The sequence below is a fragment of the Stenella coeruleoalba genome, assembly GCF_951394435.1.
Source record: "Stenella coeruleoalba genome assembly, chromosome: 7".
Classification (NCBI taxonomy): domain Eukaryota; kingdom Metazoa; phylum Chordata; class Mammalia; order Artiodactyla; family Delphinidae; genus Stenella; species Stenella coeruleoalba.
The window spans coordinates 73,590,153-73,612,387 of record NC_137153.1 but is presented as its reverse complement, the minus strand read 5'-3'; the positions used below and the strand labels follow the sequence as shown (position 1 = coordinate 73,612,387).

At 37.5% G+C, this 22,235-nt stretch overlaps 2 protein-coding genes across 5 annotated transcripts in view; one reads left to right on the top strand and one right to left on the bottom strand.

Moving 5' to 3' along the window:
• The window catches only part of CFAP95 (cilia and flagella associated protein 95), a gene marked incomplete at its 5' end in the record, with an annotated part of 122,322 nt that extends 116,219 nt beyond the window's left edge, over nucleotides 1-6,103 (bottom strand). For 2 of the 4 annotated variants that reach the window (XM_079926673.1, XM_079926675.1), the window contains 2 exons: nucleotides 564-670; nucleotides 5,993-6,103. Of the gene's footprint in view, nucleotides 1-563; nucleotides 671-5,934 lie in introns of all 4 variants that reach the window. The other 2 variants (XM_079926672.1, XM_079926674.1) reach the window with 1 other exon arrangement.
• Nucleotides 5,230-22,235, top strand: part of PTAR1 (protein prenyltransferase alpha subunit repeat containing 1) — a 49,001-nt gene continuing 31,995 nt past the window's right edge. The window contains exons 1-2 of the mRNA XM_079926670.1: nucleotides 5,230-6,293; nucleotides 16,140-16,309. Coding sequence (XP_079782796.1) covers nucleotides 5,950-6,293; nucleotides 16,140-16,309 — 514 coding nt within the window. The 5' untranslated portion in view covers nucleotides 5,230-5,949. The remainder of the gene's footprint in view (nucleotides 6,294-16,139; nucleotides 16,310-22,235) is intronic.

The window sequence follows — 22,235 nt, the reverse complement described above, 5'->3', positions numbered from 1 at the left end:
CATTCCTTCCTAAAACTCAGACTGTCAGTCTCTATAAATACTATACTACAAGTTAGGGCATAATTCAACATTTAACAAAGAAAGTTCATCATTTCCTATGGGTGATTTTGGCCTGTTGTTAATTTTGATAAGTGTCAGAGGTGGCTTAAAACATGGAAATAGGAATAAACTAAGAAATATGGTATATTTTTATTATAAAATTTCTGAGTTGAAAAATTAGCTTAAGAAGTGAGATGAAAGAAGAGGAGATATAGCTCTGTCTTACTTTTAGGCAGTTACCGAAGAAGTCTCAACTAAACCTCTTTGGTAGTAAAAATGAAGCTTTTACTACTTTCCTAAATTTTCAGTTATGATTTTTTAACCTAAGTCTATTACATGATTGTCATATTTACACTGAAGAATAAGAAAAACGCAAAGCAAAAAAATAACTCCTTAAGAATGTACTCATATTAGGATACTTCTTTCCCTTAGTCATCCACTAAATTGCATATTACTAAGAAATTCCTAGAAAAATTTGACATCTTCAGTACATGAGAAACATTGAATCCATCATAGAGACATACCCATCTCCCTAGCTGTTTCCACATGCAAGGCCTGGATTGGCTCTTTTTCTCTCCAGACATTTTCTCCTGTTCTTTTCTGAAGATTACATCATGGGTTTCCTGGGCCTCTGTGGTAGGGAGAAGAGGATAAAGGAAAAGGATGACAGTTTGGAACTATCAAATGTCAAGAAAAATAAACCAGTTACTCAGCAACAAAAACCATATTATGCAACTAGTATCTTCATTCCTCTATCATCATGGATTCCAACATCAGTACTAACTGATCATTTAAAGTCACTGTCATGATAAGCATCTTTATAACATTTACCTACTTTGGTTAAAAAAAGTTCATGTTTTGATTGGGAAATTAATTGTAATAGCAGTATAATTCTCTTTAGAATATTAAACAATAGAGTTTCATTTTGAAAGTTAGTATTAAGCTTCATCTTATTTTACTATTGTGTTTTAATACTGATTTACCTGTAATGATGTTGTGTCAACTCATAGAAATAAGTAATAATTTGTATAGTGCTTCCCAGTTTAAAGGTGCTATCACATGCATTTTCTTATCTTTATCTCAACAATTATAATAGTGAAGTATTACAGGGAACAATATTCAATATCTTATAATAACCTATAATGGAAAATAATCTGAAAAAAATATATATGTGTGTATATATATATATAACTGAATCACTTTCCTGTACACCCAAAACTAACACAATATTGTAAATCAATGATACTTTAATTATAAATAAATAGTAACAATAGAAAAGAATAATGAAGTACTAGATATATCAACTAAGTACAAGAATAGATGTCATTTGCAATTCATGATTTTGTGACTTTAAAAAAAATAGTTCTTGATCATACATGAAGTTTTGTATTTGGGAAAATAAACCTACACACACTGAGGCAAGATGTATACCAAAACTCCCCTAAGTTTAATGTACATGTCTTTTTAAATTCATTTATTAATTTCTATTCCTTTTCTTGAAATGGTTTTTAATAAAAATTTTACAGATAACATTACTCCTACTGATTTTTCTTAAGAATTCATAAAAAGACATTGATATTGTGACTTCTTGACTAGTATTATATTTCCCTTCTCCTATTTCTTTGTAAGTTCTTTGATTTTAAATTTTAGGAGTGATTAAGGTTGAGGTTTGGTATACTATAAGTATATATTTAGTCACAATGGTAATATTATAATGAAGCACTTAAAATTGAGCACTTAATTATTTTAATGGAGGAAATAAACTTGTTTTTGTAATAATAGCACATGGTAAAAACATGTTTAGTACTATTTACACTCTATCTTGCATAATGTTACCATAGTAAAATGGACTTCAATCCAAATAATGGAGTAAATAAATGACACATCATAGTGATAAAAGTGATAATACAGAGCAAAGATGAAAACAGATTATAAGGTCATCTACAACTCTGCACAAAGGTAATTACAGTTGACCCTTGAAAAATAAGTTATTTTTTTTGCCGTTTATTGATTTTATTTGAATTTTATTTTTTATACAGCAGGTTCTTATTAGTTATCTATTTTATACATATTAGTGTATAGATATCAATCTCAACCTCCCAATTCATCCCACCACCCCACCCCGCTTTCCCCCCTTGGTGTCCATACGTTTTTTCTCAACATCTGTGTCTCTATTTCAGCCTGCAAACAGGTTCATCTGTACCATTTTACAACAAGAGTTTAAACTGTACAGGTCCACTTATACACAAATTTTTTTTTCAATAGTAAATACTACAGTACTGTGATCCAGGTTTGGCTGAATCCCCAGATACTGAACCACAGAAAAGGAGGAATTGGAACCAGGGATATGGAGGGCTTACTGTAAATTATACTCAGATTTTTGACTGTGTGGAGGGTCAGCTCCCCAAATTCTCATGTTGTTCAAGACTCAACTGTACTAGGTCTGTCATTAAAACCACCAGCGCCCTCAACACATACATTAGGTTTTTCACTGTAGAAAATCTGGAACAACCAGAGTAATATAAAGAATGTATATTTATAGGTCTTAATTATCTCTAGTAGTTCTATCATATGGAGATAACCATTGTTAACATTTTAGTTTATACCATCCCAGTCTAATACTTATATATATAATTATATTTATATTATGTACAATTTGTTTTGTATATGATGAAATAAAATTCATTTTTTATGGCAAGATGAGAAAAGTTTAAACATAAAATTTTTCTTTGCCTGGTTGGGCTTCCTCCCTCCCCTTTAGCATGTGTTGTGAATTTGTGTTAGCCAGACCTCCTTAGGAGATAATGTTCCTTCTTAACCTCACAAACAGTCACAACTCCTTCAGAAAGAAAATAACCTTCCTTCTTAATATTGTAAGGGGCCATGATAACCCATGACCACTACTCGCTTTGTATGTGTAGATCTGGATTGTGTAAACTGTCAATGATACATTATTTGACGTATCACACCTTGTCTCAAAAACTTATATAACTGTGCATTGAACTCTAATAAGTGGAACAGTTCTCAGAGCTTCCTGAAAGACTATCTCCTGGGTTATAATCCTCAGGTTGGCTTGAATAAAATTTTCCATTTCTTTCTTAGATCAACTATTGAATAATTTTTTGTCAACATATATATATGTTAATGCAAGTTCGTGTGCTCAATGCATAGTGAGGCCAAACAAACTGAAACTTCGGAGTGTGGAGCAGAGAAAGGTTTACTGCAAGGCCATGCAAGGAGATGAGGTGGCTCAGGCCCTAAAAAGCCCTGAGCCCCCCAAAGGGTTTCTGCAAAGCACTTTTAAAAGCCAGGTGAGGGAGGGGGGGGTTGCAGGGTATGTGATCAGCTTATGCATAGTTCTCTGATTGGCTGACGGTGAGGTAGCAGGGTGGTGTCACAAGGGTTAACATTATCAGTCCTTAAGCTCCAGGAGGCCTGGGGCTATGTGCTCAAGGTCAAGTAGTTTCTTCCATTTGGTGAGGGGGGTGGGGGGATGTTCACATCTGGAAAACAACTCAGGAAATTTGCATCAAGTACTACTATCTAGGTACTTCATAGAGGAGCTAAAGCAGAGGATATGGGGGAAGGCCTGTCCTGGGAAGGCCCCATGGGGTCCTTCTCGATTACATATATAATTGTCTTGTATGCTGTTTTGGTACTTGTTTTTGTCATTATATATCTACCTTTTCCTCCATCATCAAATAGTCTTCTAAAATATGAAAGGAATGATTTTGGGGAGATTAAATTTTAAGCGAGTTATGGTTGCTTAAAAATCAATCTCTAAGAAAATTATTATGCATAAGAGTTGGCTAATTAACAAATAAATATATCCATGTTTTTATTAACATATACTTTAAAAAACTTCTTATATTACAAAAATTTTATTTTGTTCTTCGTGTTACTTAGAAAATAAAATTCTCCTATAAATATACTTCCTCCTAAGCATTTGCTACATATTCTCCTAGTTACAATGAGCTTTTAAATGACTAAACAGTATTTTATCATATAGATTTACTGTAATTTAATCAATCCCCAAAGTTGGGCATTTAAGCTATTTAAAATATTTCATTATTAGTAAGTGTATTTTGCAGATCCCTGAACATAAATCTTTGAATTCTTCAACAAAATCATGCTAAATTCATCATATCCTATTCTTATAAACATATTATTAAAGTCACATGAATTTCAATTCTCCTTTGAACCTCAGCTTCCTTATCAGCAAAATAAGGGGATTGGGTCACAGTCCTAGTATGCTCTAACTATAAAAAATTCAAGTTCTAAACATAGCAGATCTTTAATAATTGGGTGAAACAATTTGTGAATTCTTAGAAGAAACATGAGACATATAATTCACACCTTTCAAATGAAGGTAGTGTGTGTGTGTGTGTGTGTGTGTGTGTGTGTGTGTCTGTGTGTGTGTGTGTGTGTTGGAAGGGGACACACCGAATCATATAGGATGTTATCTTCCTGGAACATCAATTTCACTTCAAGATTTGGGAATAAAGTTTGCTGTTGCTGTTGTTTTTCCTGTTAAATATATTAGAGTGAAATACAAAAATCACACTAATTTTTAAGATAAAAATAAATTCTTTGAAAAAAATGTCATATTTCTGAGTGTGTCCTTTAAGCTCTGCCCCAGAAGTCAGGATTTATTTCCCACTTTTATCAGGAAAGGATGCAAGGCTCTGATTAATAGAATAGGAAGAAGACTTATCAGTGAACTCAAACCATTTCAGAACTGACTACATTTTAAGAGTAATTAGGACATTTGAAGTTGTCTTTGGCCCTGGAATCTAAACACAAATTCACTCCACTGACTCATTTGAGAACTTGTCAATATGTTAAGGTTTGTTTGACTTTACTAAATCAAACCTGTCCATCTTGCTTTTCTATAATTTTATGAAACTTCTAGCTCATTTCTTTTAAAACCAGAAGGCCAAAGTCCATACAGCAGGTGTAGCCTTTCTAAACGTGCCCATAGGAGTATCGACCACTGAATATAATTTATATTTCTCATTCACTGCTTTATAATTTTGCATCCAGTGGATGGTTTTTACTCTCACAATCATCAACCCTACTTCAAATGTTCTACATATGTTTACATTAAACATTGAGTTTGCTTTAAAAAAAAAAGTTTCTAAAAGACTTCAAGGATTAAGTAAAAAGAAACAAAAGCAGCTGGATTTTTTCTAACACAGAGGTTGAAAGAAAATCTGATACATGAAAATTTGAATTACAGCATTTCAAAATCCAAATGGACTAGAAAGCCAGTTTTTCTTATAAAAATTATTTGTAGCAAGGCAAATAGCTATTAAGAGCAAACCTTGCCAGGGACTTGGTTTTTTAACTCCAAAACTAACACGCAACGTTCATAGGACACCAAATGACGTGCAAAGCAAGGTACACTCGATGTAGAAAATCTAAAAAATACCTCTGTACTTCTACTCCCTATATGGAGAGAGCAAATAACTTTTCCTTTCCTTTCCTTTTTCTTCCTTTAATCCATTTATTAAATTTTTTAAATTAACTTTTTGAAAGCATCTGCTTAGTGGCCGAAATTGGCACGCAGGTACAAAAGCTTGAAGTCACCAATACGGTCCGACTGGGCCTCATTCCGCCAAGGGTGTCTCTGGACGGCCTCATCCCTCCAACTAAGAAAATACAGGGAACAAGCTCTCAGAACGCCAAGGGACTAACTGCTTAAGAGGATCTTCACTCTCGGTTAAACTTTCCTCCAGGAGCATTCTGGGACTGGCTCCTTTCCAGAACAGCTGAGGACGGGTGCTCTGGGCAGGGTATTCAGGCCAGACCCTGGCTCTGGGAGTGACCTTAGGACCCCTCCCTCCTCGGTCCCCAGTAGACCAGAAACTAAAATAAAAAGTGTAATACAGCAACCTGAGGTAACTGCAAATGAGTCTGCAGCATCTTCTCGGGCGCTTAGAAACTCGCTTACGAGAGGAAGTCAGGGACCAAGCTGCCAGCCTCAGCCTCGTCAGGGACCACACACCAGCCGACCGCGGGCTGACCCGGAAGTGCTCGGCGGCGGCCTCCACGGCGGGGGCAGGGGCGCGGCCAAACCGGCGCTCACGCGCGCGCTCCCCGGGAACTCCCGCGGGTGGCTCGGCGCTCTCCCGGAGGCGCTCCCGAGCCGCCGCGGACGCCGCCAACATGGCCGAGACGAGCGAGGAGGTGGCGGTGCTGGTGCAGCGGGTGGTGAAGGACATCACCAACGCCTTCAGGAGGAACCCGCACATGTGAGTCGCGCGCCGGCGGTGCCCCCGCCTCCGCCGCCTCCGGGGGTCGTCGGGGGCGGGAGGGGGCGGGGCCAAGCCTCGAGCCGACCTCGGACTGCAGGTCTTGACCCGCTGCGCTGCTCACAAGAGCCGACGCAGCTGGGTCGGGGCCCGATAGTTGTCGGCCGCCGCGGGGCCAGCTTTCCGCTACCGGAACAAGCTCTCGGGCGAGTCCTTAGAAGTGACCTCCCTCCCACCCCTTTCCCAGGAGTTCACGAAACTCGAAAGACTTCACCCGTGTGTCCACGTCCCACATCCGTTTAAGGTACACGGTGTGGGTCTGTATGTGCTTTGTTAACACAACTCTTTTGAGGTTCATCCCGGACCTTGGTAAGAAGGGGTTACTGATCATCATATTCTCCATGGGCCAAAACCCCCTTAGTTTACTAGCCGAAGGTAGCTTGAGGCTGCTTTTGACTTTCGCCTCACCTGTCCCAAAATTGTAGAGGAACTTCGATGAAACATTTTGTTTTGAAGGTGAACAGGGCATTCTCAAGAGAGTAGCTTCTGTAGACACAGGTTGGGTCTGGTGGGAAGCAGATGAAACCTCGACACTTTTTAGCATTAGCTGATTCATAGTTACAGGGAGCATATTAATTGTTTTTTTATTCAAACGCTGCTGCCCTCTTTAAGTAGGACACCACAGAACTGACACATGTATCTTTCCCTCCTTCCTTTCCATTTTACTTGGAGTACTCCGGGAAGATCCGGTAAGAGACTGTATTCTGTCTGATACTTCTGCTTTTATGTAACGAAAAAGAAGCTATTAAAGAAGAGATATATCTACACATTGTACAAAAGAGTAAGGAAGAAGCAAGAGTGTAGCTATTTTCCTATCCATCCTCCCTTCATCCCTCCTTCCCTCAAGAGAAAGAAACATGGAATCCAGTTTTACATTGTTTTCACTTTACCTAATTGCTTATGGAGTTTTGTTTTTTTAAAAGATATTTTATTCTTTAAACTGGAACGCATGAATTATTCTTTTTAAGCATTCTAACTCCTTACGCTTTTCCGCTGAAAAGAGGTGCCAAACCTTCATCTAAATGAAGTGTTCTTTTCCTTCAAGGTGATGCCCTCAGATGTCTTGCTCCCTCGTGGCACACAGTTGGAGACCTGCAACTGTGCCTCATTAAAAACAAGACACTGCTGGCCTCAAAACACACCTGCCACCTCTGACAGCGTCCACTTCCTTTCCCCTTGTGACTGCTGCCTTTTTCAGAATGAGAGTGTTTGGAATGATTTCCTGGCAGTAACCATAGTGGGCACTGGGCCTTCTAAAGAATGCTTTGATGCCTTGTTGTATATCAGTCTTTCAGTCCCCTTTTGAGAATGAGAGCTTTAGTGCAAATAAGAGACATTCTCAAAAAAAAAAAAAAGTTGGACAAATGAAATGACTATTTTCTCATCATTTGGGGTTATTTTTCTTAAAGAAATTGAGGAGGTTAGAAAGAAGTCTAATAAGTACAGTAATCATCTTAGTTTGTCTTCTTTGAAGTAGACTAGAAAAGCATCAGTATTTCATATTTGAAAAAACTTAAGTTTGAGTGTTCATTGGCCTGGCAGGTTGACACAGTGCAGTTTGGAACACATCCCAGTTCTTCTGGATCATATTTATTGAAACTCATAAAGGACTTTAATGCCCACCCAATCGCATTTTTTATGAGATCTCATCAATGTGCTCTGTGCCAGTGCATAACTTATAATTATTAATAAACATTTGGGTCATTCAGTATTTTTTAAAGTTTGAAATAATTTGAGCATTTGAAAAAATATGAAATAATGATATAGATCTGAAAATTTTAAATAGTTTAACTCATTGTTTAATATTAATCTTCAGCTATATTTTAGTACATATTCCCTACAGTAGCAATATCTCCAGTAATATTACAATGCGTCTTTTAAAATGTCTTATAATTTGGACTTTTCAAAATCGCTCATACTTCCTCCCCTCATCTAACCCTTTTACTTCCAAAATACATATGCTCTATTTCTAGTTAAAAGAAAAAGGCATCATTTACCTTCAAAGTTAGTACCTAATTACACTTTTCAGTATTATAAAAGAAAGTTTTTTATTCTTTTTGTTTTCCTCTTTTCTACAAATACAAGATAGATCATAATTTTATTAGCCAGCATCTACTACAGTAAATATATTGACTTTGTCTCTGGAAATTTCTAGCCAGTAGGAGTTGAAGATATAATAGGTGAAATGTGGATTTTGTTACTGGTGCGTATGGATAGGTTACCCTTTCTCAGCCTGTTTCTGCTTTCTCTCTCTTTTTTTTTTAAAATAATTTATTTAATTTATTTATTTTTGACTGCGTTGGGTCTTCGTTGCTGCGCGCAGGCTTTCTCTAGTTGTGGTGAGCGGGGGCTATTCTTTGTTGCAGTGCGCGGGCTTCTCATTGCGGTGGCTTCTCTTGTTGCAGAGCATGGGCTCTAGAGGCTGATGAAAACATAGGAAAATCACCTCACACAGTGTCTTGCACTTAGTTGCCACTAGGTAAATAGTAGACTTAACCCGAATCCCTGTGTTCCTTAGGAAATATATTGGCCAACTGAATGATGAATGTGAAGCACTTTATAAACTGAAAAATACCATGCAAATGTTGTTTGTGTGGTTGACTCCTAGAGAATACTTTGGAAAAATAACTGAAGGCTTGACCCAGCGACAGGTATTAGCTTAATGTACAGATGCTGTGCTAGTGTGGAGGACAGCTGTTTACAGTGTAATTAGGGTCATGTCAAAGTTCTCTTATCCAGAAAGTTATTATTTTTTATTACTCTGTAATATTTATTGAACTCTCACTGTTTATGTAGCTACCATCTTCACAGTATGGAATAGGAAGAAGTATAAAATACAGTTCTTGTACTCAAGGCCCTCAGAAATATCTGTGATGTTGGAAATGTTCTTTATCTGTCCTGTCCAAATGGTAACCACTAGCCATATATAGCTATTGAGTGCTTGAAATGTGGCTAGTGCGAAAGAAGATCTAAATTTGAAGTTTTATTTAATTTTAATTGATTTATACATAATGGACACATATGCCTGGTGACCACTGTATTGCACAGTGCAGGTCTAGGTGGAGACCTAAGACTTGTATGTATGAACAGTGCATTTACCCTGCAAAGCCGTTTATAATAAGGGCTGGACTAGCAGTATGGTAAGCAAGTCGTACGTGAGTCTATTAGTAGTTGAAAGGGAAGCTGGGTATGTCTGGGCTAGTGCTTTTAGGGGAGGTGGGTTTTTGAGTGGCACTTTGAAGGCAAGGTAGGATTTACAGTCTTGGAGACCTCTACAAGAAGCAGTGAATGGACTAAATTCACAAAATGTGATTGAAAAGATAAAGTAGGGACAGATTATGGAAGTCCTTGACTATCTGACTTAATTTCATTCATTCCATCGGTGCATTCAGCAAAAGAATGTTTCTATTTGATAGATACAATGCTGGTCTCTAGGTATATGGGGCTAGGATTGGGGTATAGATTGATGAACACACCACACTTGGTCCCTGCCCAGTGGAACTTTAAACAAATCAACACACAAATTATGAAAAGAGCCCCAAAGGATAAGAAGGATAGTTTGAAAGAATAATAACAGAGAGGACTAATTTAGGATGGAAGGTCAAGATAGTTTTCCTGAGGAAATAGCAATTAAATTGAGACATGAGGCTTGGATAAGAGTTGGCTCAGGGAAAATATACTTCTTAGGCAGTGGGTAGGCCCCAGTGAGAATTTTTGAGTAAGGCAGTAGTAATGAAAGGCAGTTTCAGATCGTCTGCAAGTTGAACTGAAGAATAGGAAAGCATAGAATCTTAATTGACTTCTTACACTTGATTTTTATCTATTTATTTGAACAATAGTATACTTGTAAAAGTTTGGGTTTGCAGTCTCACAGTACTGGATTTGAACCTTGGCTTGTTATTTACTAGCTGAGTAGTCTCAGACAAGACTTTTTCCTCATCTATAAAATGGAATTAAAATTACTACTTTATAAGATTAATGTGTGGAATAAATGAAATAGTGTATGTAAAACCTAAAACAGAGCATTGCATATAATAAACACTCAGTAAACAATAGTAATTTGTGTATCTGTTTTCTAAATAGGGTCAGTAATATAATTTCAGTGATAGTAATCTTTAGAATTGAGAAAGATTATGAGGTCTCTAAAATTTCTTAATCACCAGTAAAGTTTTAGTTAACAATATGCAAGGGTCAGTTCTTTTAGATACTTTTCTAACTTTTTGGTCATTCTGGAAAGAATTCCAGTTTGAAGGAAAAAAATAACTGTTAGATTAAAAAGATTTGTACCATTTGCCGAATCTTGGGCTGTTTTCTCTTCAGTCACTCCACATTACAGGGTTCAGTTTTAATATTTGGGGACCATCCTTACCTCCCCGAAAGGAAGCTGGTCAATATTACTTTTGTAAATAAGTGGACCGACTCCAGTTAGACTGATGTTTCTGAAAAGTACAGACAAGAGAAGCTATCTAAACATGAGGAACAAGGTCAGTATCAGTGCTGTATGAACCTTGAACTTCATCTAGAAGTTAGTGGATCCCCATTGTGAAGTGAAGCGCTAAGGGAGATATACCATGCTGTGGATGATCTTTTTAAGTAAATATGTAGGTTCATTCCATGTTGCTATTCCTTTGGAGCAGCCTTCAAAGGTAACCTACAAAGTGAGCACTGTGGTTTCTCGTTGAAAAGATTGGAGCTTGATCGCTGTCTCAAATTTTCATGTTTGTAAAAACCCATGACCTTGTTAATGCTGATATTTACTTGAGTATCCTGGTTAAGCACCAGGAATCTAAATTTGCCAGAAACCTAAAAATAAAGAAGAATGGAATGTGGTGGTAGTGAAAGAGTCAGAAATTTCTCTTATGAGACTATTTCATAAGGAAATAACTGGAGATGTATTTGATGTTTATAGCACATTCATTGTACCCATGAATGATACAAAAATTATATAAGAAAATGTTTAATGTGAATTGTTAAATTAAAAAAAAAAAGAATTATAGGGGCTTCCCTGGCAGTCCAGTGGTTAAGATTGCGTGCTTCTAGCACAGGGGGCACGGGTTCCATCCCTGGTCGGGAAACTAAGATCCTACATGCCATGGGGCACAGCCAAATAAATAAATAAATAAAATTTTAAAAAGGATTATAGAAGAGTATGTCCAACATAATCCCACTTTTGTAAACTACTTAGAAAAAAAGGATGCATACCCAACATTAGTGGTGGTAGAGGGATGACAAATGACTTTTAGTTTTTTTTCCCTGAATTTTCCAACTTTGGGTATGAAATTAGAATTTAAATAGCCAGAAATCTTGCTAGAACTCTAAAAGGAGTTAATCTAAAGCCTGCTTGCTTTCACTGATGTCTTTATTTTCATTAGTGTCAAGGGTTTTGGGCTAAATAGTAGGAGATCCAGATTTTGAATTAAGCCACTAGCACTATGACCTTGAGTAATCACCTTAACCTCAGTGGATCTCAGTTCCCTCATCTGACAAAATGAGAGACTGGAGGAATGAAGTCCCTTCCAATTTCAAAATGATTCTGGAATTCTGTTCTAAATTGTCTGAAAAAAAGTGGACTATGACCTAAGGGACTAGGCATAGGAGAAATCTGAAGTCAAACACACTGTTATTTGGAATCTTACTGACCTACCTTTATGAAGTACATGTTATATTTTTAGGAAGCAGCAAAGCATTGTATCTTAGGGTCAAATAACTCGACAAAGGCTTAACTTTCTTCGCTTTAGCTTCCCATTATCTGTTAACCAAGGAACTTTTGTGGTTGACCGCAGGCTCTTAACTGAATTAATGGTAATATACTTCATCTCTGCCTGGTACTTTGTAGCTTACCACGGTCTTTACATTGTATTATTTGCTTTTCATGACTGGCAGGAAAGGCATTGTCATTTCTGCATTTCAGATGAGGATACTGATGGCAAGTGCCTAGTCAAATTCACATTGATCATTGGTAGAACAGAGACTAACTAGAACCCTGGACCTTAGAAGGTTGAGTGCTTTTGTCTCTACATCCTCCTACCTCTCTTTTAATGTTTCTTTTTTTTTCATAGTGCTTCATATTCCCTGATATGACCATTTTCATTCTCTTTACATGAGAATAGCTTTTGGGTTTCTCAGTCATAAAATTTGAAAGCTGGATGAGACCTAGCAGCCCATTTCCCTTATTTAGAAATGTAATGCAATTCCTCTATTTTACAAATGAAGAAATTGAGGTCTACAGAGGCCAAGTGGCAGGAGATAGAGATATCGATACATATATAGAGAGATAATCTATATCATATTGACAAAGCTAGGATTTGGACCCACTGCATTAGAAGGAAATCAGAGGTAATGTTCTTTTGGAGAGTCAAGAAGTGATATTCTTTGAAAACTATTTGAATATTATCACTGAAGTGCATTGATAATCAGCGTTCCAGTAGCAGTTATTGAGCACCTGCTATATCCAAGGCATTCTTGTTTTTTAAAATTATTTCTTGGAAGGATAATAGCCAACTAACGCAGTGTGTTTTTATTTGTGCAGATGATTCTGTACTTTCATTTAGGTACCAGATTATTAGTTGGGCATTTTATGTGTGGTGTAAATAGTGAGCAAGGCAGGTTTTTACATTATGAATTTAAGTAAAAAGTCCTCCCCCCACAATGGACTATACTCAGAAGCTAGGATTCTTTTATTCTTGTTACTCTAACATTCATATTGTTGACTTTTGCAGTTCTTTGTAGTGTTGTAGGTGGTTGTTAGATCTCAGAAAACAGACTTTCTTGAAATAATTACACTGAGTTTATTATTTTTTAACTATAATTCTAGTTTTCTTAAAATATTGTTTTACATAGTAATACCTGAACACCAGAAAATACCAGCAATTCAGACATGTATTTAGTCAGTTATAGATCTAGATGTGGCTAGTTGTCCTAATAGTGTGTTAAATTAGATTAAAATTCATATCACCAAATACAAAAATATATTTTGAAATACTGGACATTGGACTCAGATGCTCTCTCAGCATTGCCCCATTCTTCCTAAGAACTTCATTTATTTTACTAGAGTGGCAAAGTGTTAACATTTTGTTTTAGATATTGACGCAACTCCCCAGCAAAACCATCAGCTTTGTGTAGTCTGGGACCACCTTGTTTTATTCATTTTTGCATTTTCAGAACCTAACACAGTATCCCATTCATTGTAGTACTCAGGAAATGTTTAGATAGTACTGGCATGGTGTATCAAAACACCCCTGAGTCAACTGAGTCAGTTGTCGGGGCAAAAAGCCTTAGGTCCCAAAGTCTACTTGGGCGTTAAATCAGCTCAAAAGAACAGTTAGTGACTTGCAACCCCTAGAATACCCTCTTTTATTGATATATCCCTGTGTCACTAATGAAGCAATCAGTAGAAAGTAGGTTACTTCTGAGCTATCCAGTTTAGAGTTTCCAGGACGGATTTTATTTTAGTTCCACAGCCTCCCACCAGTTTGTGATGGTGGCCTAACAGATAAAGAGTGCTTTTCTTATAACCTGTAATTGAACAGTTTTCCTCTTTGCATTTGTCAGCCAGCATACTGTCTTGGCAGGGGAATTCAAGGGCATAATAGATGCTGTCACACACAAGCTCTGAAAACCAGTTCTTTATTCTGTTTTTTAAAAACACATTAAAAAAAATCTGCTTAGACGCTCTAAAAATATTTATGTCAACTGCTCTTGTTAAAAGGTTTCTTGTAAGTTATTCATTAATTAATGGAAGAACATACTATTTGAGAAAGGATGTTTCACATAGACAAGAACTGTAAATTCTTTGTAGTTGAAAGGAATGAGTGCAGGTTTTACAAAAATATTTTTGTGTTTGCTGGTTCATTTACTGTGTAAGTCAACTGCCCTATGTATTGTTTATTAAATCTCTGCCTGTAATGTAAATTTTCTTTTTTTTTTTATTGGAGTGGATACAACGAAGTGGATCAGCTATATGTGTACATATATCCCCTCCCTCTTGGACCTCCCTCCCACCCCACCCCCATCCCACCCATCTAGGTCATCAGAGAGCACCGAGCTGAGCTCCCTGTGCTATACAGCAGGTTCCCACTAGCTATCTATTGTACACATGGTAGCGTATATATGTCAATCCTAATCTCCCAATTCATCCCACCCTTCCCTTCCCCCACTGTGTCCACATGTCCATTCTCTACATCTGCATTTCTATTCCTGCCCTGCAAATAGGTTCATCTGTACCCTTTTTCTAGATTCCACATGTATGCATTAATATACAATATTTGTTTTTCTCTTTTTGACTTACTTCACTCTGTATGACAGACTCTAGGTCCATCCACATCTCTACAAATGACCTAATTTTATTCTTTTTTATGGCTGAGTAATATTCCTTGTATATATGTACCACATTGTCTTTATCCATTCATCTGTCGATGGACATTTAGGTTGCTTCCATGTTCCGGCTATTGTAAATAGTGCTGCAATGAACATTGTGGTACATGTATCTTTTTGAATTGCAGTTTTCTCAGGATATATGCCTAGTAGTGGGATTGCTGGGTCATATGGTAGTTCTATTTTTTGCCTGTAATGTAAATTTTCAACTTAAGTTGAGGTGGATTAAGGGATATAGAAGCCACCACAGATGAAAATGGTCAAATCCTGAAGTGTATTTTGTATTTTAACAATATTTACATATTAACATGTTTTTTATTTTAGAAATGTATAAAGAATTATAAAAAAGAAAAGAAAATATGGCCCACAGTCTCACTGATAATATAAGTTTATTAATAATCTGGTCTACATATATTTATTAGCAGGCAAACATAAATACATTTTTGACATTTTTATAATCATAAATAATATGTACAAGTAACTAGAAAATTTAAACTGTATAAAAATAAATCCCCAAAAGGTTCTTGGTATCCTTTCAAGAAATTTTTTAGTGCATCTATATATCTTTTTAAAAGATTATACAGGGACTTCCCTGGTGGTCCAGTGGTTAAGAATCTGCCTTCCAATGCAGGGGACGTGGGTTTGATCCCTGGTGGGGGAACTAAGATCCCACATGCTGTGGGGCAACTAAACAACTAAACCCATGCGCTCTAGAGCCCACACACAACAACTATAGAGAAGCCCACAACTAAGAGCCCACACACCGCAATGAAGACCCAGAATAGCCAAAAAAAAAAAAAAAAAGAGAAAAGAAAAAGACTAGGACTTTGCCCTTAAAAAAAAAAAAAAAGATTATACAAAGGGCTTTGTGCTGTACATTGTATTTGGCATTTTGCTTTTTTTGTTTTATGTATGTTGGCACCCTTTCCATACCAGCATATGCAGATTTACCTCATTATTTTTTTTTCAGCTCTATAACATGGATGAACCACATTTATTTTACCAGTCTTATATTGTTTGATACACATTCAGAGTATTTCCAGATTGTTGCACTGTTGCCATGAATATCCAATGAATTCATATATTTTGGCACAGGATAATTTCTGAACAGTAGAATCACTGGGTCAAAGGGTATATGTACTTTAAAAATTGACAGACATTTTCAAATTTCTATTCAAAGATTAGACCAGTTTTCATTCCTGTAACAGCAAGTACAGCATACTAATTTTTCCATACTCTTGTCAGTATTATCAAACTTTTAAAAGATTATTATTTCTACCAATCCAGTGGTGAGCTAAATATTTTTAAGAAAGGGAAATATGTACAGTTTTTTTAATATTCTGTAGGATATGAAAATTTTTGAAAAGGCTAGTATTCTTATCTTTAATTCTTTTTTATGTTTTACATATTAAGAGATGAAATTGGCCTGATCCCATGTCCTGAAGCTAGGTATAATCGGAGTCCCATAGTCCTGGTTGAAAACAAACTTGGCGTGGAGAGCTGGTGTGTCAAGTTCCTTTTACCGTATGTCCACAACAAACTCCTTTTGTACAGAACAAGAAAGCAGTGGCTGAACAAAGATGGTAAGTATGGAGTCTATCCTCTTTCTTTGACTTTTAGAAGCAGCATGAAATATAGTGGGAAGAACCCTCTCTGATGTTGCCATTCCTGGATTCTAGTTCTGGCTTTTTCATTCACTGCCTGGGCAGGCGTTTAACGTTTCTGTCAACTGAGGAGTTTGGACTCATCACTCGTTTTCTAATTTTGCATCCATGATGATTCTGTGGAAGGTGCCTCAAGCAGGGTGCCAGGCCCTCTACTGCAAACAGATTTTTTTTTTTTTAATGTATTGAGGTCATTTGTAAGATATTTGAAGAAAGCATCTCAAGGCTAAAAACAGTTTGAAAATCTGTGAAGTGAACTCTAGTCCCTACAAGCTCTGATTCTCTGGTTTCTAATCCTTTAGTAGGTTATGAGTAATAGAACTCATTTAGTAACAGTCCAAATGAGATAACCAAGGTGTGATGGTGGTAGTTATACTGTGAACCAGGTCAGTGGTTTATGATGGTGCTGTTGTACTTTGACTCCCAAGTAAGCTCTGGCCCACTGTGTTCTGTTCCTATGCTGAAATGAGCAAAAGAAAACTATCCTATTTCTTCATTTTTTCTGCTTCTCCGAGGTAGTTCTTTGCTGCATCAGACAATCCCTATTCATCCCACCTGGTGTCTTTTCCTTGTTTTCCCCCTGTATGTGATGTTAAGCATCCATGTACACAAATTCAGTTTACTTTTTAGGTAAACGTAGGATCTGAGTTCTCACTTTTTTGGAGAGTGCTCATCCAAGACCATATTCTTGACTGTTTCTGTAAAGCTCCTTCCCCTTCCCACATACAGCAGTACCTTCAAAAGTGCTCAGTATATCTGGTAGCTAATTTTGAATAAGAACTTTGTTTCTTAAAGAATTTTAATTATAAGTTCAGTAGCCATTACCGAGGGCCTACTCCTACCTGAAGCTGTTCTAAGTACTGAGGGGGATAAAAAGATGAATAATACCTGTTTCCTTTACTCAGGAAGCTTACAGTTGAGTGAGAAACAATCTCTTCATGGAGAATAGTGTTGCCAAAGGGGACATGCCAATTTCCTTGTGTTCCTCTTGGCATTGTCCTTAATATACTGTCATAATAGGTTAATAGAACTTTCCCCTGTTTAGACCAGTAGAAAAGGTAATCTGATTTGAAGATTTAATGTGAAATAGTTTCTATTTTCTGTTTCACTCAGTCCACTGATATATATATTTCTTAATTATAAGGCTATGTCTAAGTTTATGGCATAACTTAAGTTTGTGGCAGAAACTTAAAGGCATAAGTTTAGGCAGAAACTTAAAGTTAAGGGCATTTATCTGTTGTTAGCCCCCTTTCATTCTCCATTCCATTACCCTATAGTAGTTTTCATCAACATTAAGGTACAAAGTAGCACCATGTGAATCCATCAAGTTATTTTTTTGCCTAACAGAGCTATATTGTGTATGTTCTGGCACACAGAAATGTATAATTGAGCCAATACGTAACTAACTCTGCAGGGGGAGACAAATGATGCTCTTGTAGAGAAGAAACAGTATGAATTTGAAAGTGTCAAAGGCTGTCATTTCAGATCATCAGCTTTTGCCCTTTCATGTATGCTAGCCCAACCTGCCTTCTTCCTGTAGTCTTCCAAGTTCTTCTCTCCATTTCCCTGTTTCTTGTCTTTCTGGGCAGTGCACTGTAGGCTTTGCTAAATCTCCTCATCATATAGTTTTATCTTGATAGACCCAGGAGAACCCAGGCAGAAGATCAAATGGTTAAGCTCACTCACATGAATTGCTGACATCTAAGGTTTGAATTCTGATGCAACTGTGCGTGTATACAGAAGCAACTTGATTTTATCTTAACCTATATCTTCATGGAAGTAGTTTTCAATTTCACTTTTTGGGGGCAGCGACAGTATAGTTCAATGCGGTGTCATATATTACTCAGGTTGTATATTGTATTATTGGTAAAAATATGGAAGTGAGTTTCTGATGTGATAAAAAAAAGATACCTGAAAATGCAGACTGACTAACATAAGAGTGTTCTGCTAAACTTGTGAACTGAAGAACACAGTGGTGAATTTTGCTAAGGAAAGAAAGTTAAAAGTATTAGGAAAAAAGAAGTCATTTCATGAAAATGCTATACTTTTTAAATTGTTTTTTAGAAAATATACATACAAGAGCCAAGTGAAGAAAGCTGGCAGTTTAAGAACAATTTCAGAAATGCCAGTGTCTTTGTGATAGATCATGCCAAAATCCTCGGCATTCCCTTAAGAATGTATTCTGTAACTGCAGGTGACCTTTATTCTGGGCATATATTTTTTTTCTTTTTAACCAAACTGAATTCATGCTCTCATTAGTGTGCTGAATTCCTTAGATGTTTGAAAATCATCTGTATTAGTCAGGGTTCTCCACAGCAACAACCAATAGAGATTTTATGTATATATATACATAAAACGAGATTCATTATGATGAATTGGCTCACATGATTATGGAGGCTGAGAAGTCCCACAATCTGCTTTCTGCAAGCTGGGGACCCAGAGAAGCCAGTGATTTAATTCAGTTTGAGTCTGAAGGATTGAGAAGCAGGGGAGCCAGTGGTTTAAATCCCAGTCTGGAAGCTGGAGAAGATAAGATGAGGTGTCCCAACTCAAGCAGACAGAGGAAGCAAAAAAGGAGTCAATTCTCCTGTTTTCCTCCTTTTGTTCTGTTCAGGTCCTCAACAGATTGATGTTCACCCACATTGGGGAGGGCAGTCTACTGAGTCTTCAGATTCAAATGTTAATCTCATCTGAAAACACCCTCACTAATACACTCAGAAATCATGTTTAGTAATGTTTAATCTGTGCACCCTGTAACCAGTCAAGTTTAACCAAAAGTAACCATCACAGCCTCCCTGTTTATTTACTTAGAGAGAAACTAATATTTTTTAAAAGTGTGCTGCAGTAATAGCCATATTTGGTTTGGGAGAGGGGTGATACTGTAATTCTGATTTATGAAAAATCCATGGCAGAAACAAAAAGCAAGAGAGAAGTCCATAGCAGTGGAGTCCTGACTGAGTAGTGCTCTGTCCCGCACTCTATCTCCAAGTCAGCGCTTCCATCTTTTTGTTGTTGTTGTTCTTCCCTCTTTCTCACAATGCTTGCTCTCAGTCCATCACTGAGCTCTCTCTTATCTCTTCATTTCTTATTTCTCATCTGGATAAATATTATTACCTCATAGTTGGTCTACTCCATTTTCGGCCTCTCTTCTGTAATCCATGTCCGTCATGCCACTAGTCAGTCGTTTCAAACACTTCTTAGAAACACAGTTTGAAAGATGCTTTTCTGAAATATGTATCCTCTTGTCTCATGATGCCTAGAGGGACAAGGTAGAGTCATTATCCTTGGCATGGTATTCAAGGGCCTTCACGATCTGTCCGCAGGCTGTATTACCAGCTTTTTCCTCTACTTTTTTTTTTTTTTTTTGGCAGTACGCGGGCCTCTTACTGTTGTGGCCTCTCCCATTGCGGAGCACAGGCTCCGGACGCGCAGGCTCAGAGGCCATGGCTCACGGGCCCAGCCGCTCCGCGGCATGTGGGATCTTCCCGGACCGGGGCACGAACCCGTGTCCCCTGCATTGGCAGGCGGCAGGCAGACTCTCAACCACTGCGCCACCAGGGAAGCCCTCCTCTATTTTTATATTTAGCATCAGAGGTTGTAGACTCTCAGCCACCAGGCTGAAGCCAGCCCACACGTTTATTTCATTTTGGCTTGTATAATGTTTTAAAAATTGTTTTTAAAACAACTTTGTTGTTGGTTAAACATTTCAAATCAGGATGAACTTCTAAAATTAGGATGGAAATATGGATTTCTGCCTTCACTTGAAAAATCAGAAGCCTTGGATGCATCCGTTTCTGTGCAGCAGCAATTGGCTGAGGATCATAGCCTCTGCTTTTCTTGACTAGGCAAGCCTATTCCAGTTGACTGCAACCTCCTCATGTCCTTCAGACACTGAGGCAGTGTCATTTGCTACTTACCAGGTTTGCTTTGCCTCTTTTTTGCCATTTATTTGAGCCCTGGAAGCATTTGAGTTTGCAGCTGTTTGATGTACATTCCAGCCACAACAAACACTGTTCCATTCTTGGACTTTGCTGTGTACTACTGCCTTAATTCCATGCCTTTGCTGAGGTCAGGTTCAGGTCTAATGTTGTCATTATTGTTGTGTTTGCCAACACACACACATGTGAAGCCTCTTGACTGCTCCAGGAAGCAACAGTTACTCCTTTGCACTCCTGTGGGAGTCCTTATTCATACTGCATGCATAGTAGAACTTACCAGACTTTACTGTAGTTGATTATTTAAACAACATTTATCCCAGCTAGATTGTGGGTTTGTAAGAAAGAGGGGTTATAGCTTGTCTTTATTTACTCAGCACTTTTATGTGTTCAATAGACATTTGTCAAATAAGTAACAAGAGTTTGGTAAGCAAGAGCTTTTAGCTTAGTCTGGCTATTGATTCAGTGACTGTATTCTGTAATAAACAGGACCTTTCTGATATTTACCACTAGCCTCACCTCAAGCCTCTCTTGTTGTGGTAACCTGAATGTATTTTAGAGGAAGAGATTAATTAATCCAAGTTGACCTTGGATTTATTTTTAGATGCATGAAAACATATCTCTGTTAGAGACAGTTGTCAAACCCAGTGTCCAGTACCAGGTGACTGCTCACCTTGGGCCATTTCTAGAATGCATTGAAGCCAAGAAAGCATATTGGTCTTTCTCTGACTTTTCTGTAACATCCTTAAATGTTCTCTTTGTTACAGCTGAAATTTAGGTACTTTTTTTTCCTGTGTATAATGTGCCCTGATTCATTTTCTCCTTGTGATGTGATGATGAGCTAGTCATATATTGGAGTGTGTGTAACAAAGGAATGGTTATTTGCTGGTATATGTTCTGGTGTTTGGAGAGACATCTGTTTAATTTCAAGAGACTGTAGGGATATCAATAGCTCACATCTTGGTAAAACTGCAAAGAAAAATGGTATATAGTTGATGAGATGGAGAGAGTGAAATAGTCAACTGTTGATTATACATGTTTATCTTTAGATCTTTGGTTCAACACTCACTTGAAGACAGCAAAGTAATTGTAGACAGTGTGCTAGGTTGGAAAGAGCATCTTCTTTGCAAGAAAAACAGAGCTGGATTTAGACTCAATTTATCAGCACACTGAAGTCATTTAGCAGTGATTTTAGGCAAATTACTTAACCTTTTCCTAGTTCCACACCAAAAGAAGAGAATTCTCACAGGTCTCAGAGGGTTGTTATGAGGATCACATGAATTAGTGTATGTAAAGCACCCAGCGCAGAGACGGGCATGTCATTGACTCTCAAGAAACACTAGTTTCCTTTCTCTCATTTATCCAGAGCCAGTGAGGAAGAAGAGCAGAAAAATGTATATAATTCAGTAAGGATTCTTTAATTATGTCCAATATTTATAACCTAGTTACTTCTCCTTCATTGGCCCTTTTCCATTTCTGATATTCTACTTCACCCCCACCTCTTGGATCTGACTGGAATGCTTCTTAAAGGAGGTCCCATCTGAACTTAAGTCCTGAATCAGGAAGAGTTAGCAGTTTATCAAAGAGGAAGGGGGAAGGGCATGTGACTGTATGTGTTACTAGGCATTACTGGTGGTTGGCCAAGGCTGTTGATAAGTTTTAAGTGTGTTTAGAGAACAGGGGGGGTTTGAGAAGGATCCCTCCACTCAGCAGTCGCTGCTCAGCCAGCTCAAGAGATTCTTTTCCTCCCTCTGGTGGCATCCAATCCCAGTATCATTTGTAACTGGGCTAGGAGATACAGGCTTTGTAACAGGAGTTATCACTGCGTGCTTGCTGTGTGTCAGGTATTGTCCTAACAATTCACGGGTATGAATCATTTAATACACCCATGAGGTAGTACTATTATTAGC